The sequence below is a fragment of the Dermacentor silvarum genome, chromosome 5, assembly GCF_013339745.2.
Source record: "Dermacentor silvarum isolate Dsil-2018 chromosome 5, BIME_Dsil_1.4, whole genome shotgun sequence".
Taxonomy (NCBI): domain Eukaryota; kingdom Metazoa; phylum Arthropoda; class Arachnida; order Ixodida; family Ixodidae; genus Dermacentor; species Dermacentor silvarum.
In genome coordinates this window covers 37,665,755-37,693,291 of record NC_051158.1, presented here as the reverse complement: position 1 = coordinate 37,693,291, position 27,537 = coordinate 37,665,755, and the positions used below count along the sequence as shown (strand labels likewise).

General features: G+C 44.6%; 1 protein-coding gene across 1 annotated transcript; it reads left to right on the top strand.

Moving 5' to 3' along the window:
* Positions 1-58: 58 nt before the first annotated feature.
* On the top strand, positions 59-23,922 carry LOC125945611 (uncharacterized). The gene is made up of 7 exons (XM_049667715.1): positions 59-143; positions 9,926-10,035; positions 12,537-12,604; positions 13,882-13,977; positions 16,867-16,914; positions 19,093-19,140; positions 23,692-23,922. Exons 2-7 carry the CDS (start codon positions 9,939-9,941, stop codon positions 23,758-23,760), a joined length of 426 nt encoding a protein of 141 aa, XP_049523672.1. The 5' UTR covers positions 59-143; positions 9,926-9,938; the 3' UTR covers positions 23,761-23,922.
* Positions 23,923-27,537: the final 3,615 nt, after the last annotated feature.

The following is a 27,537-nucleotide window of genomic DNA, read 5'->3' as shown; positions in this document are numbered from 1 at the left end:
GTCGGCCTGGCTTAAGGTGATTAATTCTTTAACAGCTAGGAGGCTCACTACTCTTTTATCTTGCGAACAAGTTTGTGGCTACAAACGGCGGCTTTTTACAAGGAGCACTACGCTGCGGTCGGCCTGGAACCTCCCAAGAAAAGGTAAGTAAATAAAAACATTATGCAGATGCAGCGCGCGTATGCTATAACGAAACGAAGCTATCGTGAAACGGGTAATTAAATGGTATACACATAAACGCAACGCCCATACTTGTATTTACTTTCAGCAACCGTGTATAATGTCAGTGGTCGGTTATCATTTCAAGTGCAGCACACTTCTTGAGATAGACCAACACTAACACAGTTGAGGAGGGGCGTTGTTCTCCACCGAGTTGAGAACAGCGCCCGTCCTCAACTGAAGACGCCATGATTGTTAAACATTGACGAGGTGTATCAATGAAGCGCAGTGAAAAATCCTCTCGAAGGGCGTTGTTGCCATCCATTTTCTAGTGCCATACACTCTCGCGTAGGGAGTGTCCACCTTCCAGAAGCGTTTGGATTCAAAGCAAAGAACATGGAAGGATTGACTGGTCAGCAGTCGAGATAAGTAAGAGACGATTTGAGCATTGGCGGCAAAAAAGCAGGAAAGATATTGATAGAACCGGAGTCATCGCAAGCCCGGGTAAAGGTACAATATAGTGATAGACACGTTTTAAATACGAATGGTAAGACAGAGGTCAAAAAGGGAAAAAGCGAGATAGCGATAGATGTATTGAATCTTGATTAAATCAAGCAGGCTAGGTGACCCATTTCAAAGAGGATACCAATAATAATAATAATAATAATAATAATAATAATAATAATAATAATAATAATAATAATAATAATAATAATAATAATAATAATAATAATAATAATAATAATAATAATAATAATAATAATTTATTGATACACATCCAATAGCAATACAAAGAAACGGGCCTGTCTAAGTCCATGAGGACTTGTGTGACTAGGCCCGGCAGAGTCGGTACAGCGATGTGGTTACATATTTACATTATAACACATTTTTAACATCTTTCAGACAAATAGTTGGTACTAATTACATATTAACAGACAATGACATTGCAAAGAAAGATACAAAAGCATAAATAATTGCAATAACGAATGGGAACAATATAATTCAACATTTCGACAATAATTTCTTCAACTGTTTTTTTGAGGTTGCAGAAAAGAATTCATCAGACAAATCATTAAACATTTTTGGGATGTATACTATTCTTCTAGATTCTCCATACTTAGTAGCAGAATAGGGTATTCTAAAACGTTTTTTTTTTCTCTCAACAATCGAGGAGCAATGTATGCCTCTTTAAATTCATCACTCCAATTATGGCGAATAATAACCGTCCTGATAAACAAATCCTCGAAAGTGCAAAATCCCAATTCATGAAATATATTATTGGAGTTTCGTGCAGTACCATATGCCACATTTTTTAATATATTTTTTAGTAATGTATCAATCCGATTTTTCCAGCTCTCTGAACAAAAGGCGAAAATTGTTATGCCATACCTCAGCACACTGTATGCTAGTGCGTGGACTATCATTTTCTTGATTGGTACAGGTACTAAGCCCTTTATGTTAAAGAGTAGATATGCCACACTCCTTAGTTTACCACATAAAAATGCCATATGATAGTGCCATGACATGCCGCTGTGGAACGTTATACCCAGGTATTTGAATGTGTCTACATATTCTATAGCAGTACATGTACATGAATTGCATTGTTCATCATGTAAAAATATTGGTAAGTTTATGTTTTGAGTTTTTAATGGACTTCGAAAGCACATGAGTTTGCTTTTCTTAGCATTAATAAATACACAATTTTCTTCAAACCATTGCATGGACTTATGAACTGCACTCTGTAGAGTGTTAATAGCTTCCTCATAACGTATGTGGCGTGTGAGTAGGACCGTATCATCTGCATATTGATACACCGTCGCTTTTCTGATTATCGAGGGAAAGTCGTTCATAAATAAATTGAATAACAGCGGTGACAACACCGATCCTTGGGGAACACCAGCTGTAATATATCTCCTATTGCTAACAATTTCTTTACTACCCATGACCACCTGGGACCTGTCATGCAGATAATTATAGAGAAGATCAAAAAAGGGTCCCCTGAAACCCAAACGAAACAACTTTTCCAATAAAATGTCATGGTTAACAGTTTCAAACGCTTTTGCCAAATCCAAAAACAAAGCACAAGTATACAGGTTGTTATCTAGAGCAGAACATATATCATCGGTAAACTCTTCTAACAGTGTTATAGTGCTTCGCTCAGCAATAAATCCGAACTGTCTTGGTGTTAGTACAGAAAATTTCTTTAAGAAGGAAGTCATACAATCAAACAGAAACTTTTCTAGTATTTGGGAGAGTATAGGCAAAATGGAGATAGGCCTATAATTTTCCACATCATCTTTTTTCCCAGTTTTATACATAATAATAATAATAATAATAATAATAATAATAATAATAATAATAATAATAATAATAATAATAATAATAATAATAATAATAATAATAATAATAAAATTAGGGACAGCTCTACACTAGTGGTGCGAAGACTGGGCAAATAGTGAAGCTGGCGACCCCACCTAGCTTTATCTCGGTTCGGCCATGTTTTCGCGAGGTTATGCTTCGAGACTCGACCACGTTTTGCGCAAGATCACTCCGGAATCATCGACAGCCCAAGGAGCAAAGAACACTCAAACTCAAACGTATTTGCTCGGTTTCGCGGGCTCGTAAGTCCGGGTCTTCTGCGAATCGCCGACATTTCGCCGCCGCTTCAGCGGCACGATACTCGGGATTGGGCGGAAGTCGTCTCATTTGCTTCCGCCGTGCTTCCTCTTCTTCGGGAGTGACGCTCTTCTCCGGCCGCCCCATCTTCGCGGCGATGTGCTCGGCGGGGAGACGGCGAAACTTTTGTGTTGCCGCGGCGGCGACGCCGAGCTATATATCCCGTGGGTCGGCGCAATCACGTCACGGCTTAGCTCCGCCTCTGGGCAGCCGTGGCAACCACTGCGCACGTCGCGGTGACGTGATGGCTCAGCAAAGCTAAGGCGAAGCGATGCGGCGCGCGCGATGACGTCATGGCTCGCGCAGCTGCGGCGAGGCTCGGCGTAGCTGGCGCGAAGCGTTGCTAGGCGACGCATGGTGACGTCATCGCCAGGCGGAGGTTTTGCGGCGTACACTCGAAGGACTATTCTCGAGCGTAAACAGCTTCGCTAGTCTCATTGCTTCTGGAACCTTTTTTGCACTACCACCACGATCGGCGCACATTTCGGCGTTACACCTGACGGAAAAGGCCCTGGTTAAACAGCTTCGCTGTTAATAATAAATAATAATAATAATAATAATAATAATAATAATAATAATAATAATAATAATAATAATAATAATAATAATAATAATAATAATAATCATGGGATTGACGTGGAGTGTTCAGTAGAACGCTGTTCTAGAATACGGAGGAAATCACACAAGAGCGAGCTCTCGAATGATATTGGCCAACCAAATAGCCCACCAGTATACCCGCGTGAGCAAACTGAATGTTTATGCACCGCACAGGTCGTAGCTGTTGTTGTAGCTGCTTGTTGTTACCTCAATGCAATGTTTGCCTTTAAGCACTAAACCGTTCACTAGCCCTGCCGAAATGCAAGCAACAGTTCGAGGGAGACACACTGTAAGGCTTTGACGCGGCTTTGTCAGGAGGAGACTAAAGCGATGTTTGATCTTGGTCGGAGAAGTAAATAGTTAGGAGAGGTGTATTCAAAGAGAATGAAAGCGTACGTGTTATAACACTTGCGCCACAGGTGAAAATCCAAGTACATTTAAGGCTTTTATAGCATTTGTGTCTCACTGACAGATACCGAGACTTGTACGTACGAAATTACACGTAATAAATAACTTGTAATCAATTACATTTTGCGGTAATACAATTACTTTTTTCAGTAACCACTTGCATGTAACCTATTACTTTATTGAAAAGACAAGCAGTATAGCAGGCGACGCATTCTTGAACTCTTCGATGTGGTGGCTAATACAGTAGATAGTGTACAGCAGACAGAAAATTGTACAATCATTGCATTCTACCGGTGGTAGCATATGGGGCAGAAACTTGTAGGTTCACAAAGAAGCTCGAGAACAAGTTAAGGACCACGCAAAAAGCACTGGAACGAAAATTGTTAGGCCTAACGTTAACAGACAGCAAGAGAGCTGTGTGGATCAGAGAGCAAACGGGGATGACCGATATTCTAATTGACATTAAGAGGGGGAAATGGAGCTGGACAGGCCTTTTAATGCGTTGGATGGACCGTTAAAGTTACCGGTGGACCGGTTAACCGGTAGACCATTAGAGTTACAGAATGGGTACCAAGAAAAGGGAAGCGCAGTCGAGGACGGCAGAAAACTAGATGGGCTGATGTAGTTGGAAAATTTGCGGGCGCAAGTTGGCATCAGCTAGAGCAAGACAGGGGTAATAGGTGACCCGTAAAACGAGCAATCGCAGGGAATTGTGGGGCGCGCCGTCTGCTAGCATCTTCCGGTTCGACGGACGACGCGGCGGCATCGGTGGCATGCCCGGCACACGTGTTTTTCTACGCGGTTTAAACTGTCAGTCGTGCAAAGCTTTCCGTCCGCTTTGTCGACCAGCAATGTCGTACCATTCATGCAGCTGATTTCTAGGTTGCAATTCACTCTGGGCGCGACGATGAAGAGCCAAGAAAGGCAAGGATACGCTTTTATTCATAATGGAACTAGGGCTTTCGTTTCGCCGCCCTTTTTTGTTTCTGCCATGTTTAGCTCTACGACATTTGCCGTTGCTTGGACGCAACGTACTGACTGCTCTGCCTGCGGGTCAGTCAAATAGGTGAAAAAGTTATCGGCATCCGATAGTTTATCAAGCGTATAGAAGCATTACTTGGAAAATCGGGTGCTGAGGTGATGGTAACAGTGGTGCATGCTTTTCTGTGATCGTAACTCAAAGCTAAAAACCGATGTCGTTGGTATAACGGCTGAAAATGGTAACTTTGCGCGCTGTCAACAGAATTTCTCGGTCGAAACTCTAGGTTCATTTGAAGTGGTACGTAGTTAGACGTTCTCGCTTTTTTTGTCAACAATGGCCGTATCGCCGTCATATTACGGCTGCGCATTATCTCTATCTGTGCTGAAGGAGCTAAGGAGGGCTAATTGGTTACGAGTATTATGTATGTATCTCGCTGTGCCCCGCCTAAATTCGCGCCGTAACACCTCGTTTCATAATACCTCTACATGTGCATGCGAGCACTGAAATAGTTCTGGTTGCCTAAGTAAATGTTAAAGAAAGAAATATCTTGGGGAATCATGTCGGCCCTTACACAGCTAATCGCCGCCTGATAAGTGGCACTGTACGTTCATTTTCTTTTTGTTCACGGATGGTCTCTGCCTTGTTACAGTTTTGGAAGTGGCAGCCATTCCTCTGATGCTTGTGCACAGCTGACTCTGCAAGGGTTGCTGCAAGGCAGTTGTTACATACGTTCACCTTTAACGCTTGAATTCGAGCAGCCAACGGCTGGACTGCCGACGATGGTTTTGCTAGGCACCTGCAACCGGGTAATCTTCGAGTGGGACAAAGCCTGACTGCAAGCGCAAGTGGCTCAGTCAGCTAAGGCGTTGCGCTGCTGAGCACGAGCTCGCGGGATCGAATCCCGGCCGCGGGGGCCGCATTTCGATGGAGGCGAAATGAGAAAACGCCCGTGTGCTTGCATTATAGTGCATGTTAAATAACCCCAGGTGGTCAAAATTAATCCGGAGCCCTCCACTACGGCGTGCCTCATAATCAGAACTGGTTTTGGCACGTAAAACCCCAGAAAAAAAAAGAACGGACTGCAAGCACATCAATGGAACTCAACGGCGAAACGGTGGCGGTGGCTGCGCTGACTCGAACCGGAAGCAGCTAGCAGACGGCGCATCCCACAATCCCTCGCTATTTTACGGGTCACCTATTGTAGATCGCAACGAATATATATATATATATATATATATATATATATATATATATATTTGCTGTACGTCGTTGTACATACGCCCTTCAGCACAGTTCTCCCCTTCACCCCGTGACAAGCATCGCACAACGCCTTCGTTAAGATCAAAGCGTAGACGCCTCACAGTGTGCGCGCGGCTTATTGCGGGAATTTCGGCATACAGCCTGTTTACTGTGTAGTGCATAAACAGCGGCATTGGACGTGATTAAAGTTGTTGCCAGCGTTGGGGCCTAAACAAAACCTCGCATGATATGACACGTTGAATAAGACGCAAAAAGACGCGTGTACGCATCGCGCTTAGCTGTATATCATCTATTTACTCGTTCAACTAACGTAACGTTTCATGTAGATTTTAACGTCTGCGTTGGATCCCCATCTCTTTTTATCTCATTTCACTACGGAAAGACATTTCGCTGTTTCATTTTCCAACTGAATAATAGATAGGCCAGCTGTGGGAGTTTTTATAAATATTGTAGGAAAGAAATCCGGCTTGATGTTTCGTGCTGTTTCTTTTTACTTGCCCTCAGCATCACCCTCAAAAAGATAACAATAAAACAAAAGACTTCTTAGGAACACTGGGGAAATTAAAGGAAGAGAGGCGCATACTTACAAAGAAAGCACCACGACATGAGCGTCGAGTCTTGAAGCCCGGACTTAATAATTTTTCATTTCAACTTCGGTTGCGTTTTTACTTCTGTCGCTGGAAAAGGTGCGTTATATATTGATTACTTTAGCATTAAATTTAATACTGATGGGCACTCGGAACGATCTTAAAAAAAAAAAAAAGAAAACAGAAGGGTGAAAGAGATCTTTGTTGTTTCAAAGAAAAAAGAAGAACTGTTCTTGAATCCCGGCGGAGACGCTTGTACCTCCAAGAGCATATTGCGTGCAATGCTGCAGATTAGACAGCTAGCCATCATAGAAAGGCGTGTAAACATCAGTATGCTAGTGGTCGCACTTGTAGCGCACATGGGAGACTTAACGGTGCACGCAAATTCTCAAGAGCGTATACTGCAGGTGCAAAATTTTTTTTTCGGATACGTTCTTTTTTTTCTTTTCAGAACATCGATGTTTGCAAGGCATACGCAGTTCTTTTCAATAAAACAAATTTATTTCAAAAATTGGGTCAGCCAGCTGCCTTATGCGAGCATTACTTTTTTTCACATTTATTTGAATAAATACCTCAATTTCTTTACCCAATGCTAAGCTTCCTCCTAACTTCATATTATTTGTGTCACATAAATGTATTCTTAATGATGTATCATGCTAAATCTAGCGGAAGAACGCACCTTGCTGATCTGTGCAACAAGTTGCGCTAAAGGGACACTAAAGGCAAATACTAAGTCGACGTGCACTGTTTAAATACCGTTGCTGAACCCTCGCAACGTTTGTTTAGTGGCAAGAAAAGACTTAGTTTACGACAAAGTTACATGTAAAGGGTCCGAATAACTTTATCGCAATTCAAATCTCCCGCCACCTACCGGGGAGTGCTGACGTTGCATACAGCCGTCTGCTGTCATTGATGACACCCGCCGGGGTGGCTCAGTCAGCTAAGGCGTTGCGCTGCTGAGCACGAGGTCGCGGGATCGAATCCCGGCCCCGGCGGCCGCATTTCGATGGAGGCGAAATGCAAAAACGCCCGTGTGCTTGCGTTGTAGTGCACGTTAAAGAACCCCAGGTGGTCCAAAATTTATCCGGAGCCCTCCACTACGGCGTGCCTCATAATCAGAACTGGTTTTGGCACGTAAAACCCCAGAAAGATTATGTCATTGATGATTAAAACGGTGCCCGTTAGACGGCGGTACGGTTTTTTGCACAAATCTCAGACGCGCGGCCATGGAGAATCCGAGCCAAGACAGAACCGTAGATTCGCAGCTGCAGCTACTTTTGGTCAAGTGCCGTGGACCGTTCGGGCGTCCCGCGACATTTCATGAAAGTGGAATTCTCTGCTACTTGCAGTTTGGGCGAGTTTCGCGAGCCAGCAAAACCAGCGCACCACTACGCGATAACGAAACTACTGAAACGCGAGAGCGCGGGCGGCGGCAGAGTCGAGCGAATGCGCCACTTTTCGTCTGCCTCGTCGTTGTCAGTGGTAATGTCAATGAGTACTTTTTTGTAAAAATGAAATCGAATTGGAGAAGTAACATTTTCTTCTTCTAATACTGCAATGCAATAATGTTTTTATGACGAATGGTTGAGTACTAGGGACAGAATTTAACTTGTGGAGTGCCTTCGTCATCGGGCAAGTACTTGAATGTCCCGGGGGAGAGTCTAATCGGGTCCTGCATTTGCCTTAGTTTCTGGATTACTAAGGTTCTGTTCGCGATAATATTGACGCCTTCGAGATTCTTGAGAACTAATCTTTCACTAATCTAGCTTGACTTAATATTTGCATTTAGCGTCCCTTTAAAACAACCAATATCCATATAACGTAAAGCTATTCCAATCTGTTTTTATTCCACTCCTGACGTCTAATTTATGTAAGCGCTGGCGCAAGCATCGGGCGTGACCCGCAGCGTTGTCTAAACAGCCCAATCAAACTCTCTGCTCGTTTATAGGAGGTCACTTTTCTTTGCTTTAAGAACGAATAACATTGCCTACATTGAGCAGTTTTTCTTGTCTAATTGGTTGACGAGATGCGAGGAGCACGCTTAAGTGTAGAGGCTTTCTATGGGGCCGAGCCAGCGCAGTGAAAACAGATAACCGTCTGGGAGGGTGGCGCCGGCGTCTACCGATTGGTCCACTTCCCCTTACTTAGCTTGCAGTGGCTGGTCGAAAATTACGGCGGCGTGCTACGGAAGGTTAAGAACGCCGCTAAAATGGTTCCTCATGAAGGAAAAATTGGCAGAGCGATACCGTATACGTGCCGAAAGGGCTCGATAACGTTTTACTGCTACGCAAAAAAGTTTATTATACGCAAATAAATCCATGCTCTTCAGCAGGTGCGAGTAGCGAGTGCCTGAGCGATCGGAGGGCAGCCATCTTCTATTCCTTTCGGAACTGGGCAGTCTCTCCGGCTATTCACAAAAAATAAAAACAGTTTTGTTCGGCACATTAGAGCATTTTTTAATGCATACACTTGGTGAGTTTTCGCTGTTTTGTGACGTCGCGTGACAGACAGGCGAAGGGGACCCAGCCCGAAAACTTTGATCAATAGCAGAGGGGGCTAATGGGGAAACGGCATTGAATCAGAAATAGGTATTTTTCTTTTCTTTGGTCTAATCATGCATAATCAGTGTGTACCCGTCATACCAAATGGGTGAGCTATTGCAGTTTTCATGCCGTCGCGTGACAGAAAGGCGAAGTGGGGGTGGCCCGAAAGTCTTTTGACCAATCTTGGAGACCTGATCGCTGAATTTAAATAGAAAAGTTTGGATTAGCTTTACGCTATAGCGCCCCAGTTGTGCACTCATTATATACCATACCTGCTTCTTAGTCTACAATGCATAGCAATGATGTAATTATCCGTTTTCATATCCCTCTTTTTCTATGTGTGAGCATGTTTCTTTATCTTTCTGTCTCCCCTTGCCCATACTCCAGTACAGGGTAGCAAACTGGATATCTATCTTCCGGTCAACCTCCCTACCTGTCGCATCTCATTTATCTCTCTCTCTCTCTCTTCGGACGCTATTTGACAACGACAGGCGGTACGAGGCAATAAGTAAGAATAATAAATAACTAAACTAAATTAATCACTAAGTGCGCCTGCGCCTCCTCGGCACGGACCATTGTGGAAATCTACTGTACAGCTTCGCTGTCAAAGAATTCCATGCTAAACTAAAGGCCTTCATTTTATTACTCTAAGGCCATACAAATGAAATAAGAACTAAAGTAGCCAACTATATTTTTCTCTCTCTCTCTTTCAGCGTTTGTCCAGGCATGATTGAGAGACTGATCTGCGTGGCACTTCTATTTGTGTGCAGAACGTACGCCTACAGGCCCATGAACATCCCATTACCACCAGATTGCATGCGAGGTCGGTATGTGAAAGCGGAGCTTTCAATTTACGTGTACACTATACATGGCACCCTCTACGAATATACGTGAATGCAGTTGTTGCTGACACTAGAGAAAGACAGCGCAGCGGGAACTGTTCTGAGCTTGCCTGTCCTGCGTCCTCTCGTCATCATTGACTTCAAGTATACCAGAGAACTGGAAGAATGCCTACATTATCCTAATCCATAAGAAGGGAGACGTTAGAGAATTGAAAAACGATAGGTCCATAGGCTCGCTTTCAGTACTGTAAAAAAAAGTAATCGCCAAGATAATTTCCAATAGTATCAGGGCAACACTTGACTTCAGTCCGCCAAGAGAACTGGCTGGCTTCAGGAAGGGATATTCTACGATGGCTCAATTTCCATGTCATCAATCACGTAATCGAAAAATCTGCGGAGTGCAATCGACCTCTCTATATGGCTTTCATAGATTATGAAAATCCATCTGATTCAGTAGAGATACCAACACTCATAGAGGCATTGCGTAATCAAGGCGTACAGGAGGCATACGAGAATATATCCGCAAACATCTACAAGGATTCCACAGCTACCTTGGTTCTCCACAAGAAAAATAGGCAGTTACCTATCAAGAAAGGGGTTAAGCAAGGAGACACAATCTCTCCAATGCTATTCACTTCATCCTTAGAAGGAGTATTCAAGCTCTTAGACTGGGAAGGCTTAGGAGTGAGGATCAACGGCGAATATCTCAGCAACCTTCGGTATGCAGATGACATTGTCCTGTTCAGCAACAATGGGCACGAATTACAACAAATTATTGAGGACCTTAACCGAGAAAGTATAACAGTGGGGTTGAAGATTGATATGCAGACACAGAGGTATTGTTCAATAGCCTGGCAAGGAAACAAGAATTCAGAATCGCCAGTCAGCCTCTAGAGTCTGTAAAGCAGCACGTATAGCTAGGTAAATTACTCACAGGGGGCCCTGATCATGTGAAGGAAATTTACAGAAGAATAAAGTTGGGCTGGAGTGCATACGGTAGGCATTACCAAATCCTGATTGGGAGCTTACCACTGTCATTGAAAATAAAAGTGTACAATCATCGCATCCTACCGGTGCTAACATATGGGGCACAAACTTGGAGGTTAACAAAGAAGCCCGAGTGCAAGTGAAGGACAGCACAAATAGCAACGAAACGAAAAATGTTAGGCGTAACATTAAGGGACACGAAGAGAGCGATGTGGATCAGAAATCAAACGGGGATAGCCGATATTCTAGTTGACATTAAGGCCAAAAAATGGAGTTGGGCAGGCCAATGTAATGCGTAGGGTAGAAATTACATAATTAGTTATTAATAATTTACTTTTTCAGATATTATTTCATAACTAAATTGTTAATGAGAAACATGTAGACCATCCTCAAAATTCCGGATCCAGCTTTCTGTTACTCAATACGGGCTACATATTTTTTTCCAAGTTTGAAAGAAGCCCGCGGTTTCTATGTACAGAGTACTGAGCAACAGAAAGCTGTTTAGTAATGTGATTTGCTGGGCCAGTTGGTGCATGATGACAGTGCCTGTATTTGTTGACGCATTTGTTGAATGTATTCGTAATAAACTTCAGTTCAGTTGTAAGTCCAGCATTGTGCTGTGCGTTTCTTTTTTATTGTGGTGGTGTCTGTAATTGCTGGAACCCCCTACACTCTCAACAGAAAGCTGGATCGGGAACTTTTCAGGATGGTGTACAGTTTTCTGTTTGACACGTTTGCTGTGAATAGATTATTTAATGAAGTTGATTGCTTTTAAATGGCTAATTATGAAATTAGGCGAAATAAAAAAAAATAGGCTGGCTTGCTCCAAGTCACCGCACACAACATTACCTTACCCGCCACGGTGGCTCAGTCAGCTAAGGCGTTGCGCTGCTCAGCACAAAATCGCGGGATCGAATCCCGGTCGCGGCGGCCGCATTTCGATGGAGGCGAAATGCAAAAACGCCCGTGTGCTTGCGTTGTAGCGCATGTTAAAGAACCCCAGGTGGTCAAAATTAATCCGGAGCCCTCCACTACGGCGTGCCTCATAATCAGAACTGGTTTTGGCACGTAAAATCCCAGAAAGAAGATGAATACAACATTACCTCGGTACTGTCCGCTTACGTGAAACTCGCACATTTTAAAATTTTGGCAGAAGTAACGTGGGACACACTGTATAACGCGCCGCATTAAAATAATGTCAGGAGAGACCCTGTGCTTTCCTTATACAGCTTATACTTATTGCGTCCTTGTAATCGTCCCTCCTGTCCTATTCAGCTTTTTTTTTCTAAGGATAAACAAAATAACGTGAAGGGAAGGACGCTGCGATTTTCTGTCCAGAATCCTTCCTGCATCCTTCTTATATTTGTAGTGCTTTTAATGTGCCTCCTTCCATCCCATAAGCAACGAATATGTCTCAGATGTCTAATTTCCAACTAGCCCAGCATTCTGGTTTGCGCACTGCTTTCTTCTTCACTTTTGCGCGCTTTCTGTGCAGTGCTGAATGCAAGTTCGGTCTGCGCAATGAAGTCGCATGACCCCATGTCCAAAGAGATTTTCGAACAGGTGAGCAAAAACATAACGCATCTTTTTTCTGGCTCGAATATTCCCTGATGATATATAGGGCGAGTTTATCCACTTCTTGCTCGCCGAACTCCGCCCCTGGGGCACCTGGATCCCTCGTTGTAGAATATTCCAGGGCTTTAACCTCGCGTCGTTCAATATAGATGATAAGGTAGGACGTATACAGGAGGATGCGTTACCTAGGTTGTGCCACTATCCAATTTACGCCTATAAACGACGTCGTCTGCGTACGAATCCTTACCTCTTAGACGAGAGGCCGGTTCTCAGAAACTAAGATCCTGTGACCTTGGCCGCAGACCTCTAGTATGCACAAGGCCATACGGGCATAGGCAGTGCGGTATGGTGCACCATCAGTTTGGTGGAACCTGTTGTCCCCATCTATCTATCTATCTATCTATCTACACAAACACGCACACACACACACACACACACACGCACACACACACACACACACACACACACACACACACACACACACACACACGAGCGCGCGCGCTACCTAATATCGCATTTACGGCTAATTCGGCACTGAAGTTTTTTTAATTTATTGACAATAATTTATGTTAATAATAATGTTACCTTCGACGCGGAAAGGACTAGCCGCCTCTATTATAGGAAGTCTACGTGTTTTGATTTTATTATCAATTTCAAATAAAAAAAAGGGGGAGAGCGTTAGCGAACTGTCCTAAGACAGCCGGCATTCATCTTTCGTGTGCCGGACACCATGTGATAGTGCGGTCCATTTCTATTTCATTGCCCAAAATTATGAGTACTGATTGGGCTGCCGTCCCATTTAGATACAGGTGGTGAGCCGCTTGTGAGTCTGATAATACGACAGCTGAATTGGTTTGGCGCTCGGCGTCCTGAATGACCGAGGCGATGGCTGCAGCCTCTGCCACGCATGCCGAGGAGCTTTTGAAGGATGTCATTGTGACGTTGTTCTGACAAGTAGAGACTACGGTGAAGGTGTCGGTGCTGGTAGAAAAGAACGGCAAAAAATAGCAGAAGGAAATTTACCTATAGTAACACGGCAGCCGGACCCGACGAAATCCAAGTATACAGGTAATCAAACAGTTGATTGTAGAGGCTGCTGATGTCGGTTGGCCCTTCCTAATAACCATCCCCTCCTGCCCCCCCCCCCCCACCCTTTCCCTACGCAGGGTATAGCCCACCAAAATTGCTTTTATATGCTGACCGCCCTGAGTCTCTACGCGTCCTATCTTACTAAACTGTTCTTTCTGTTTTGGTGCAAACTGCAGACCGCAAGCCAATCATTCGGCGATAACGTTTCGGATTGCGTCGAGCAAAGCACCCCTGTCATAGAGTTAGATCGTGGCTGCACCAGCGGGGTTGCGGTAAGTTTTACCTCCTGCTTGTAAGTCGGGTCTCGCCTTCTCAGAGAACTGTAGTATTAATTTGATTGGATGTGATTGATTCATTGTTTTCAGTTTGCTGCTACATATACTTGGTAAACAGAGGGAGAACCAGCTAAAGGCCTTACAAACACCTAACGTAAGAGAAGACAAAGAAAAGACACCATTGGCAATAATTATGCACTTTGCAATGAAATATAAAGGGTACAGCAGCTGTAGATGTTTCAACAAATGCACCAATAGACCACAATGCTGAAAAAAAAAAGATTACAATACTGAGCATTCATAATTTACTGAACAATTTATGTACACTCGTTTTATATCAAGTATCTGACATATTCTGCAACGCTAATTCTAATATTTCTGGGTATGAATTTAATGTATGTGGTTTGAGGTATATTATGGTCAGCGGTATTACGTATGTAAGTATGGATAGCGGAGATATACTGAATGCGCACAACGTCTTTAGATCGACTTGTAACGGCAATTCGGAAGCCATGCTCGAGCATGGATGGATGGATGGATGAGGCTGAACCCTTTAAACCGGGCGGTGGCATACGCCACCTAGCCATGACTATTAACATATTTTGTACTTTGTGGTGGGTGAAATTTCACCCCTGCCTTGATTTTATCCACCAATCAGATAACCTCTGTTTGGTTATTTCTACCCGCTTAAAGTCTATTTTGCCTTCACTGTCCCTAAACCCCAATGCTTTGAAAAAATCGGTCGTCGTGACATCTAGCGGTGCGATAACGAACCATTAAAACGCTCTGGAAACTTTTTGATTACCGCACGGCTCGCCTCTTTGATGATGACATACGAGGACACTTTGCGTGATCGAAGAGAGAGGGAGAGTCTCTTCAATTAACACTGGAAAGGATTCCCCGGTGGCACCCATAAGTATGCATGCTACCCGAGATGAATGGGATCGTTAACGAAGTGGTACACGACAGACGTATAACCTGCAACATGCAGAATTATTGTTTCTCTTTTATGTCATTGTCCCGCAGAAAAGTGAAAAAGCACCTTCAAATCACGCGACCCGCAGACGGCGCTAGTCTAAGGTCCAAGTAGGTGTTGTAGATGAAAGTGCGCGCTCCCTGAGGCAGATTTAGTGCGGACGTTAGGACCTTCCTTTGGAGTGCAGAGAGGTTGCAACACATATTAAGTGTTCTATCTCCTGTCGTTAATTGGACGCAGACGTATTGTGTGTGGGCAGCGTTCAGAAGAATGCTGTGCGGACATGCCCGATCACGCCGTTCAAGTCTACATGGCATCTGGAGCTCTCACATTGGGTCGTCAGTGCGCGTCAGAGCAGCATACAGCTGCTCTGGGACGGTCGGTCCGGGTAGACCCGCTGTGAGTGCCACGCAAAAGAAAACGGTATAGGTGAACGGTCACTATATGCAAGAAGATACAATCTATCCAATAATGTTCACGCCCCCCCCCCCCCCCCGCCCCGTAGGAGGAGGAGAGAGAGTACGTAGGAGGAGGAGAGAAAGAGAGAAGGCAGGCATGTTATCCAGTAATGCGTCTGGTTGGCTACCCTACTCTGAGGGACGGGAAAGAGGGAATAGAAAGATGAGATAGAGAGAGGAGGGAAGGTTATTAGACTGGCTAGGACTAAGGGTGAGGGTCAACGGTGAATATCTTAGCAGTCTACGGTTCGCAGATGACATAGTCCTGTTCAGTAACGCTAGGCATCAATTGCCACAAGTGATTGAATAACTTAGCCGAGAAAGTGTAGGCGTTTTACAAGCCCGAGCCTCAGGCTTGGAAAACGAAAATCAAGAAGCGGGCCGACATATGGAGTAGCACATTGTGGTATAAAAGTTACAAACAGAGATAAGGTGCCTTAGAAAGGCTGGCCTACGTTACGACAGGTGGACCTACGTTCGTCAAAGGCAGCCTTGTCATAGTTGGCAAGTTAGTTTCAGCAGGTTAGTAGGGGCACGTCCCGTGTTGTCGTTGTCGGCGGCGGCGGGCTGTAAAGCAAGAAACTGAAAATAAAATGAGCGCTGTCGCTTGACGTTTCAAGCCATGGTTTCTAGGACGAGAAGAAAAGAGCGGTAGGAAAAAAATAAAAACGGCACTCAAAGCCAGCATGAGATAACAGCTGTTCGATTCGAGGATTTAACAAATATTAATGAGATAATAGACTCTATATATATTTTTAATTCAGCTGACTTGTCACGCCGGCATAATGTCGGAATAAATTTAGTTATAAGAATGAAGTCCAGTTTCACTCACATACCGCCAAATCGACTTATAAAGTGTACTCGCTCTGCGATATTTGCAAATGTCTCCTCATGCGGCTACTTTATTGACTAGATAGGCCTCCAAGCCATTCTATTTATTATTGATATTAAGGACGCTGATGCCTACAAGTCTGGAGTAAAACTTAATATCTAATACATGCTTCTCGCAGAGGAGGGCAAACGGCGCTTGCATGTAGGCTCCCTAATGAGGCATAAAGTGCAGAGGGTATGGTGAAACCGGGAGAAGAAAGCTGTAGTGCCGCGCGAGACGGGCTCCGAGTAGCGCGCGTCGTCTGTTCACCGATGACGCCAACGATGTCATATGTAGAAACAAAGCGCTGCATGAGCGGAGGTCTGTCTGCGGCGGCTGCTTTGAATCGCGCCCACGCGTCACCCACGCGCTGCCTCCCGCGATCTCCGGATTAGCGAGGCAGTCGCGCCACTCTTCGCTCCGTTTGCAACGTGCCGCACGAGACAGATTGTCCGTGCCAGCCAATACATCGTGAAATGAGAACACGTCTAGAGCTGCACTCGAATTTTGCATTAGGGAGTATTGTAACCATCGATGCATTTTCCCCCGTTGTTTGCTGCCTAATTTCTTTGTTTTCCCAGATCACGATCGCGGCGCATTGCGTTAGGGCGGCAATGTTCGGCATGGCGGTAAGCGTCATTTTCAACCTCGTCTTAATTACTGCCTGCACGTGCACACGTGTGTGTTTGTGTGTGTTTGTGTGCGTTTGCGTGTGTGTGGCTTATATTTCGCTCCTTTTTTGCGGTGATAGCGTATCAATTTATCGTCTATAGTATAAACTATTATCATAGTAATATAATATAATATAATATTTAGCAGTAAGTTGTCTCAGCACGAAATCAAGAATATCATCATGTGGTGTGAAGCAATTTGCGCGATCACGCGTCTCAGTACAATGCGATGCGCGACCTTTACAACGAAGTGACCTGTATAACGAATGATTTCGGATGCCCCAAGCACTTCGTGATAAAGGCGTTTGACTGTATACTTATACAGTGCATGTCTACTCTAATGAAACGACGTCCTCAGTTGCCTCCGTGGCCGCTGTCATCGTCCCAGATTTGTCTATTCGTCGACACTTCAGGCTTCACCACACGACAAGGCGGACGGTTGCGGAGATTACTGCCATTCACAAGCAACACGTTCAAGGAGATTACTGCCATTCGCGAAGCAACGAAGACTTCTCCCTGCGATCTCCAATTACCCCTGTCTTAATAACCATCTTGAAATGCAGCGCAACGGGACGGCACAACAGAGAGGAAGACGAACACAGGCGCTATGTTCGTCTTCCTCTCTGTTGTGCCGTCCCGTTACGCTGCATTTCAAGGTGGTTATTATGTCAAAATACCAACTAGCCCAACATTCAACTCTTAGCCCCTGTCTTGCGCTAGCTGATTCCAATTTCCACCTGCAAGTTCCTCAATTTCAACACCCCACCTAGTTTTCTGCCACCCTCGACTGCCATCCTCGGCCGTGCAGATGGTTCAGGCTGCGAGGCCTGCATAGGGACGGTGACTACGCACCACGTGTTTTGATTCGTACGTGCCCGCAGTTCTTGCGAGAAATATAATCAATAGACCGCAATGTTTGGCAAACATCGACAGGCGTCCACTCTCTGAAGCTTTTCTTTTGCGTAAATGGCCAAGATGCTCTTCATTTGTCTGCCCATGATGGCCATTGTGTCAATTTTTTAAAGAACGCCAACTCTACAGGGTGCTTCACTTAACTTGGGCCAAACCTTAAAAAATATGCAAATGCTACGTAGCTGTAAAGAACCAAGGTAATGTTGTTTGCCGTCGCTTGTACCAGATTTGCAGTGGAAATGGAAGCGGAAGTGGAACCGGAAGCGGAAGTCGGCTTCCGGTTATACTATACGTATACATATATATGTATATATGGGTATACATACATATACGGACACACAACGCCATCTATTAAGCAATTCATAAAACTAGACGTGGCTACCTACTACGACGGGGACGAACGGGTGCCGCTATAAGGAGCTTCGCCCCTAATATGCAAATGCTACGTAGCTGTAAAGAACCAAGGTAATGTTGTTGCCGTCGCTTGTACTCAGATTATTTTTGCATTCAGCCTAATTAAATAATTAGTCTCGCATAATTAATCAACTTCTAAATCATTATGATTAGGTGATAAGTGTCAATTAGATAATTGTAGAGAAACATGAAAAACACCGGATACAGCTTTTTGTTGCTCAAAACATGCTACATAAGTGTTTTTCCGAGCCTACACGCAGAATTGCCGCGCGACTGGCCGCTCTAGGCACTTTGCGTGCATTCGCGGGCATCTTTCACGCTCGCAAAAACACTCGTGTGTAGCACGTATTGAGCAGCAGAAAGCTGTATCATGTGTTTTTCATGTGGCTCTACAATTTTCTCATTGACATTTTTTCATCTAATTTTAATATCTGAGTAGTTGAATAATTTAGACCAATTATCCAATTAGGCGGAATGCGAAAAAATAATCTAAGTAGCTTCAAGCGACGGCAAACAACATTACCTTGGTTCTGTACAGCCACGCAGCATTTTTCATATTTTTAATTTTTGGCCCAAAGTTAAGTGACACACCCTGTATATGTGACTGTAACAAATGTTTCCAATTTTATTTCACTCGTGCGCATTTATTTTTTCTCTTTTTATTACTAACAATTTCCCTTCTCTTTTTGTTTCTCTACCGCCAACGCTGAGCAGCCGGCAAGAGCAAAACAGTTCAGCTGAACTCTCAGCTTTTCTCTTATAATAATGCTCTCCCCTGTGTTCCCTTTTTATTTTTTTTTCAAATTACAGCCTCGAAATTACAAGCACAGAGTACTGCTGCTTCTGGATGAACTTGTGGTGAGTACCCACCCGATTGCGTTGCTGGGTAGATTGAGATGTCTTGCATATGTCCTTGAAGATCTTTGACAAGTGCAATGGAAAAACTGGCGCTTCGAAGATAGCGGATGCCATGTTTAATACCATGTGTAGATCGTACGTTTTGTCACAGCGCTCGCTTGCTCTCGAGTAAGTGAGTGGCTGGAAGTAACGAGGGAGCAGGAGGATAGAAGTAATCCCTCGCTCGGGCGTCGCACGCCTTGCTGGCCGCCCTGTGATGACCAGCCTATCGTGGACGATGCGGTGGACGAGAATCCATAGCGGATTCTCGCCGGCGAAAAAAATACACCCCAGGCGCAGGCGAGCATTCCGCCGAACACTGACGCCGACACACCAAAGTGAGCGAGAAGTGGAGGCGTTCGTTCACTGCGGCTTCCATGAAGAGACTCCAGGAAGGCGTCGAAGGAACCGGATGCGTGCCCTGAAGCGAGCGAACGGAGCGGGTGGGCTGTTCTCGCTCACTTGCTCGTTCGTTCGTCAGGGCTGGTGGTCACTTATATTGACAGTCATTGTTGGTGGTTTCTGTATATTTTCTCTTCGACAACAGGATAACACATAACCGGACAACGTGTCTGGCTGTTGCCATTCGACACGATTGTCTAGCCGTTGCAAGACGTCGCGTTGTTTGTTGCCACAACCGCACCGGTAAGCCCGATGTCCCGTTAAGTTTCATACGTTTACAGGCAAGCTAAAACTGTCAGCGTTTTGCGTTTATATTATATACATTCGGCGGCGTTTTGTATTTCAATTATCTTTTTACTACGACAGCAGTGAACAGCTTGAAAGTGGGTTTGCCTTATACCCGTTCTGTCGTCATTGACGACACACAACGAAGTTCCTTTTAGTCGTCGTCAGGCAACCTCGTCATCCCCAGTTTCGTCATTCCCACAACGTCCCATCTGTCCCACAAATAAATGCAACAGACCAAGTCCACCTAGCACGTACGGGTCTAAAGATTTCATCTCGACACGTAAGCTCATTGTTAGAAGATCACACAAAAGTCGCGAATATTCTATGAAAACATTAATGTAAGGCCGGGCACATTGATCCGAAGTACATAAAATATTTTTGTAGCTAGGAACAAGTTACAAGCCACCGCCCTACAAAATATAGAAAAGTGGTGTGGCATAATAGTATCCGCATGGCGTTGAAGTGCCGGTACATGTTCTCGCCAGAAATGCGCACTAAGGTTATATGCACCAAAAGGAACACGAAAGTATTGAGATGGTATGCTTGTCCATTCTACACCAGCATAGTGAGTCGGTGTACATCCCTGTAAACCACACCAAATACCTGAGCTTTTTGACTAATTTGTCTGGGCACTAGAAGCCGTACAAAATTTTTCAGTCAACCATAGAACTTTGTCAATTCTCGGTTTGTCTGAGCAGAAAAAGTCAAGATCATCCTGCGTAAGCCAATACTTTGAGTTGATCGCCCGAAATTTTAAAGCCATGAATGGCACTGCTTTTTGGAAAATTTATACAATAAGGCTCTAAATAAAGGGCAAATAGAAGTGGTGATGGCGGACAACCCTCTTTTACAGAGGAAGGAACAGACACTGGCTCGTACAGATCACCATTAACAATGATACTGGTAGAACAGTTAGTGCAGCACATGCGAGCACCTTTGTATAAACAACGGAGCCAATATTAGCGCATTCTGAAAGTTTGAGAAGGAAGGCATGATTCACTCGATCAAATGTTTTTGCTAAATAGATCTGATGCAGTGCATCAGTAGGATGAGCAATAATGAAAAGCTGTTCGGACTAGGTGTAAGTTGGTTTGTATGGAACGGCCTTTTAATCCGCACGTCTGGTGACGTAAAGTAAGAAATGAAATTGCATACTGTAGTCGATTAGATAAGACATTTGCATAAATCTTGTAGTCTATATCAGTGTAAGGGGTCTGCGGTATTCTAGAGACCATTATTAGTTGACCATTTACCCAACAAGAAATACAACTTGCCGCTGATCATTTACCGCTTTCCGAAACACCAGTTCCTGATGGAATCTCCGGAGAACTTTATAAAGGCATTACGTTTTTATTAAGCCCTGCTTTAATGAAAGTATTTACTGCTAGTTTTGATGAACATTGCCTACCAAGACCATTTACGAAAATTGATATTATCCTAATGCCTAAAAGTTTTGACAAAGAAAAGTTACGGTCTGCAGAGCTTTCGTCCATCAATAACGCTGGGCAATTATTGCATGATTTGGCGCTCCACACAAATTGTGAGAGCAATGGCCTCTGTGCATGTATTTCGGAGGCCATAACGAGCAATACTGTAGTGGACGTGAGTTACATTGTCTGCATCGCATAGAAATTGGCCTTAACAACATGGCGAGAAATTGCGCCATCATGCGAGAAATTTCGCCCCTGTACATGTTGCGTCATGTAGTGGTGCCGCCGTAAAGTTCGCGTGTAGCGCGCGTCTGAGCACCGAAGAAATTTACCGGATATCTTTTTTTTTTACCATTAAAGAGTCACGCATACTCAGTGGCAGATGTCTGCTTACCCAACTTGGCGTCAAATAGGTTCATTTATGAGCGGATATAGGTAAGCAGTGCTGCATCCCTAGTGACCTGAGTCGGCCACATATATAGGTTCATTAAAGAGCGCCACATAGGTACACAGTGCCAGATTACCGAGCGACCCAAGTTGGCCCGACGGTTGGTTTCGAACTTCCTGTTTCCTCGCCACAGCAGCCCTATACTCTAACCATTAGACCATGGACTACCAGTTAACCAAGTTGGCAGGAAAATGGTTAGAGGCAGACAAAAACAAAGAGACAGACAGCCATCCCCCGGAAACTGCGTTAAGTACCCAAATAATGCGAATCGCATTAAAATGGTGTAAAGAAATTTTTAATTTGAATATCCCCTGAATACCACGCTACAATCACGATAAGCATTTCGGTGCTTGGACGTTGTCCTATAGCACGATGGAAAAAAAGAAATGTGACTGTTTCACAATAAAAAAAATAATAAGCAAGTTTTAAGAAGATTATACGAATCACATATGTTTAAAGTGTAAAATGGTGGACCGCCGCGAATGAAAATACTGATTACCAATCTTTCGGCACAACAATTGCGTATAAGAGGTCTCATAAGGCTATGTATTTTAACGAAATAAATATTGCCGACTTAGACAAGGGACCTGCCAGTGTGCCGAAGTCTGTCCATGTACGTAGTTCGATTTTCACAACATGCATTACTATGTGTCACAGAAAGGCGGTTGCCCACGCCACCAAGAATGAATGGTCATAACTTATCTATTCGACACTACCCTTTATGTACTATCACAGATTCCAATTAGTTTTCAAACGTAATAAATATTAGTTTTTATTGTTAATTTATATGATAAATTTTCATACAACCTAACACTTCACCCTTAAAAAAACACCCTAAATGCTGGGTGGACGCGTAGTGGGTGGACGCATTTCAGAAAGAATCAGATAAAAAAATAATCAGTATTTTTCCCCCACGTGGTCTTCACGATGGGGGGTAGGAACTCACTATACTGGGAGGGGGCCCGTCATAATGGCTTATATACTATTATGACGGCCCCCCTCACCGTACAGTTGCACAAGTAAGGGCACCCCTTTTTATTCCATCGCACGTTGCGTGCACCGAGTATCGCTAGTCAGTGTCTGGCCACGGCCGCTCGATGAAACGCACGAGGTGCGGCCTGCCACGTCGCCCGAAACCGGTGCGAGGCGCCTAGTTCTCCGCGCCACCGCAACGGCGCCACTGTAGCAACGGCGCCATTGTAGTGTCAGACCGCTCCTCGTGCGTTTCATCGAGCGGCCGTGGTCTGGCCCGTCTCACTGGGGCGCTCAGTAACAACGACCCACTCGTCATTATTCATTGGTTGCGTGGCCGCAAAGCAGCACCTACGTCATGCCCCCACTCGCTTCCCCCTGGGCTACCCAACGGTTCGCTTGTGTCCCCTTGACAGGAGCCTCCGTATCAGGCGTGGGGAGAATGAAGCACAGGACAGTAAGAGCCGGTACGGCAGAAGTCAAACGAGGGGAATAACAATAGCAGCAGCGTTTACAAAAATTTTAAGAGAATTGCCACAACGTGATTCAAACCTAGGACCCCAGAATCATGACCCGACGCTCATCCGCGGCGCCATGACACCATGACACCTGCATAATAGCGGAAATGTCCGCTATTACACAGGTTCTGCATCGGCGGCTGTTACCCCTCACTATAGTGTTATGGCTATAGTGAAGGGCCCCCTCAATATAGTAAGTTCTGAGGGACAATGCCGCTGCCGCAGTAAAATTAGTTCAGAGCCGAGGGAATCATTGAAACCTATGACTATTTTTTGAGGACTGCGCTGTTTTTCCTACCTATGGTTTTAAATTTGCCGGCCCAATCAATGGCCGAATTTCACATAATTTACATCTAATATAGAAGAAGCAGCTAAAGCTCTCTGATCTCGAGTGTTGAAATCAACAACAACAGCGCCAATGAGGTGAGCATTGCGTCGTTCTTTATATTTGCAGGAGTGCATGGCGACCGAACTGCAACAGCCACTACCGCTACTGCGAAGTGCTGTTGAAAGCACTAAGTGAGCTGAAGGCGAAGAGATCCCTCCCAAACCCGTACGCCGAGTCAACGAATGCACTCACAACTCGGGATTGGATACATATTGCAGACTGCGACTCGACGTGTCCACCGCCGACCTTACAGGCGACTGCCTAATAAATCCTCGACTCGTTATCATGGGTCGTGTGCGTCAACTATTGACATGGCGTGTGCCTTCGTTGGTCGGAATGGTTTTTACGTTCCCGAATCGCCGAGGCAGGACTAGAAGATAGTTATTGATTTACTGATTACTAATGATTAGCTATTATCAATAAGAATAGTGATTGATAGACTACCTAATTATCACCAAATAACTGGTTGATTGATTGATTGATTGATTTACACGTTGATTTATTGACTGGTCTACTTACTGGCATGACTCATTTAGTGGTGGAATCACTGATTGGTGGAATCATTCATTGGTTAATTGATTGATCAAATTATTTAATAATTAATTAACACATAATTCTGGCAACTTCAGTCATTAGTTATTACATGAACAACTATTGAGCAAGAACGGAGAAGACATGCAACAATTTAAGTCACACATTGTCTACTCCGTTTTATATTTAAGAGGCAAGGCTGCGGAGGTTGCAAAAGTAGGGCGGTCATGCAAGTATCACAGCGTGGCGGTTCCAAGTTCAGTTGTTCTGAATCGGTGACGCCTTCAAAAGGATAACAACTTGCTACATTTGAACTACAAGTTAAAGACGTAAGGCCACGCCAAATCACGTAATATATTGTTCCCATTGGTGCTTCAAGTATGGGACGTGTTCATCGACGTGTTCATCGACGGGACGTGTTCATCAGGTTTTCGTCGCTTGCACGAGCAGTGGGCTGTGGCCTCTGGTCTTGAAAACGTGTCACTCAGCTCGTTCTGTGGTAAGTGGCATCCAATCAGCGACGTCATTAATGACGTGATGTATTGCGACATTAAAGTAGGAGATGTAGGCGAGCATTCACATCGGCGACTCACAGGGTTCGTGCGACCAAGTTGAGAGCAAAGCGACTGTGGGAAATGGTCGCTTTGGATCGGAAAGCCACCAGTTTTGTGAAGTCGCTTACTGGGCGATTTTTCTTTCCAGCTCCACGGCTGGAGGTGTAAAGCTGCTGGACCGATCAACGGATCAGGGGCAGGATACGACGACTCCTATTTTACGTGGCAACTGCAGAGCGAACAGACGTTAACATACGGAGGAAGGAAAAGCTACATGTAGTAGGGACCATGACGGGTCAAGCAGCTAGCATTCGCAAGGCAACTTCGCCTGGCACCGTACCCTCTCCTTTATCGCTCGCGGATTCTTGGGAAATTATTCAGCACCGAGCACGTTAAATCCTTAGCAGCACGCATTACGTGGCTTTGTTCGAGGTAGGCATGGGCGTCGCTGGCCACTGGAGTTACCATGGCACTATCTCCAGTCCGAGCCGCTCACTTTATGCTCGCTGTATTTGATGCCTTTAGCTCTGGGCGCCTCAATAGAAAGCAACATTGTTGACGGTGCAACAGTGACAGCACCGCCAGAAGAAAACACCACTCGCCATTCCGTGCTTGGATGCTTTTTTCCGATGATTTGTCACTCTTTTTCTATTAGTAAGCTTCAAGATTGTCCCGTGACGCTACCTCTCAGTTGTTTTAATGGGAGAGCATTACTTGACTCATTGTGGGACCTCGCCTTCATCAGAAAGCAGTCCCAGAAGCGGCACACAAATTACATCATCTTCATCGAACTAAAAGAAAAAAAAAAGTTGCCACGGCGCGGTTTCGATCATGTGCCCCACCGCCACTGCTACCGCTTCGTAGCCGTGCGCTCTAACCCCTGCGCCATCGTTGCTTTTTTTTTTCTTTTCTTTATTACCGGCTTGGCAAAAGAAGGTACATTGTAAAAGGTTACATGAGTATAACAACACTACTAAGTGTCTGACCAGCGTGTTGTGGTAAAAAGGATTTGGCGTGGTCAGTTTGTTCAAAACAGGTAACCAATCGGGAGGATCGCTTTGTGCGCGGAAAAATTCGCGCATGTATAGCACACTTTCAATAAAGTACTGTTGAGCAGAAGTCACAACAATATGCGCTGCACACCGTTGCAACAGGCGACAGTGATGAATATCTTCGAGGCTGTGCACGTGGTTGGGCTCTACCTGGCGAGCGATTCACTAGATGGTGCATGACAGGAGTGGCGCCACTGTCGGCGCTGTGGAGTCTTCATCGTCCGAAGATGGATCCAGGTCAATATGAACGCAGCAGCATTAAGCTCAGCGACATTTCGCCACAACACAAAACTCAACGACATTGATCAGCAACAAACTCAGCGACAATAAATGCTTACGACATCATAAGAAGTGCTACATGCGTGAACAGCACCAATCGCGAGACAATGCGGTGTCATGGCGCTCATATCGGTCGTCGTGAGAAGCTTCTTGGTCGCCAGTCCCGATCGGTCGCACGACCTCTGGTGATATATGCCAGCGTTAGTGCCGCATTATTGCTGCATCGACTCACATTACGCACACCCACATCCTTCTTTCATATGTGAATCACTATTTTTTGCTCACGAATCACCATTAGATGCTTTCGCATAAAAAATGTGGAGATCCCACGTGCGTAGAGTATGACGAAGCGAAGCTGCCATGAGACGGGTAATTAAATGCTGTATTACTCAACCCCATGCCCGCAATTGTCTTTATTTCTTTTTGCGGGACCGTGTGTAATGTCACTATAGTTGTATATCATTTCAAAGGCAGCGCACTTCTTGAGACAGACGAACACTAACCCCCAGATTCTGAAACCACTGTCGACTAGAAGTTCCTCCACTCCACCGAGTTCCCCCTCGACTGAAGAAGACGCCATGGTTGTCAAACATTGCCAAGGTGTATCAATGAAGCGAATTTGACAACTCCACTCGAAGAGCGGCGTTGCCATCCGCTTTCTAGTGCCATACACGTTCGCGTAGGGATTCAAGGAAGATGGAAGGCTTAGCTGGTCAGCAGTGGAGATGAGTAAGAGATGATTAGACAATTAGTGGTAGAAAAGCAGGAAAGATATTCATACAACCGGAGTCACTGCAAGCGCAGGTAATGGTACAACATAGTGATAGCTTTTAAACACGAAAGTTAAGGTCGAGGTCAAATAGGGAAAGGCTAGATAACGATTAATGCAGTAAACCCTCAATAAACTAATCAAGCTAGGTGACCATTTGTATCCGCCTCATTTCAGAGGGGATGCCTGTAAATATCATCATCATCATAGGAATAAAATGGAGTATTCAGTGGAAGGACATTCTAGAATATGAGGTAAATAACACAAAATGCGCGCGCTGAAATGATAATGGCCAGCTAAATTCCCACCAGCCTACCCGCCCGAGCAAACTGAATGTTTAGAGACTGTACAGGTCGTTGCTGTTGTAGTTGTCGTTGCTTGTTGTTAGCCAAATGCAATGTTTATCTTTAAGCACTAAGCTGTTCACTAGTTGTGGCAAAATGCAAACATTTCAGGGGCGGCACACAGCAAGACTTCGACACGGTGATCTCACGGGGTGTCTAAGGCGATGTTTGATTCTGGTCGGTGAAGGAACAGTTAAAACAGGTATATTCAAAGAGAACAAAAGTGTACGTATTATAACACTTGCGCTACATGTTCAAATGTAAGTACATTTAAGGCTTTTATAACCTTTGTGTCGCACTGACAGATGCCGATTCTTGTATGTAAGAAATTACATGTAATTACTTGTAATCAACAACATTTTTCGGTAATTTTGTAACTGATC

Bases quoted from the DNA above. Each gene is read 5' to 3' on its own strand.
- LOC125945611 (XM_049667715.1), top strand. From the start codon at position 9,939: ATGATTGAGAGACTGATCTGCGTGGCACTTCTATTTGTGTGCAGAACG. The intron at 10,036-12,536 runs GTCGGTATGTGA...CTTTCTGTGCAG, and splicing joins ACCACCAGATTGCATGCGAG to TGCTGAATGCAAGTTCGGTC. The intron at 12,605-13,881 runs GTGAGCAAAAAC...TGCAAACTGCAG, and splicing joins CCAAAGAGATTTTCGAACAG to ACCGCAAGCCAATCATTCGG.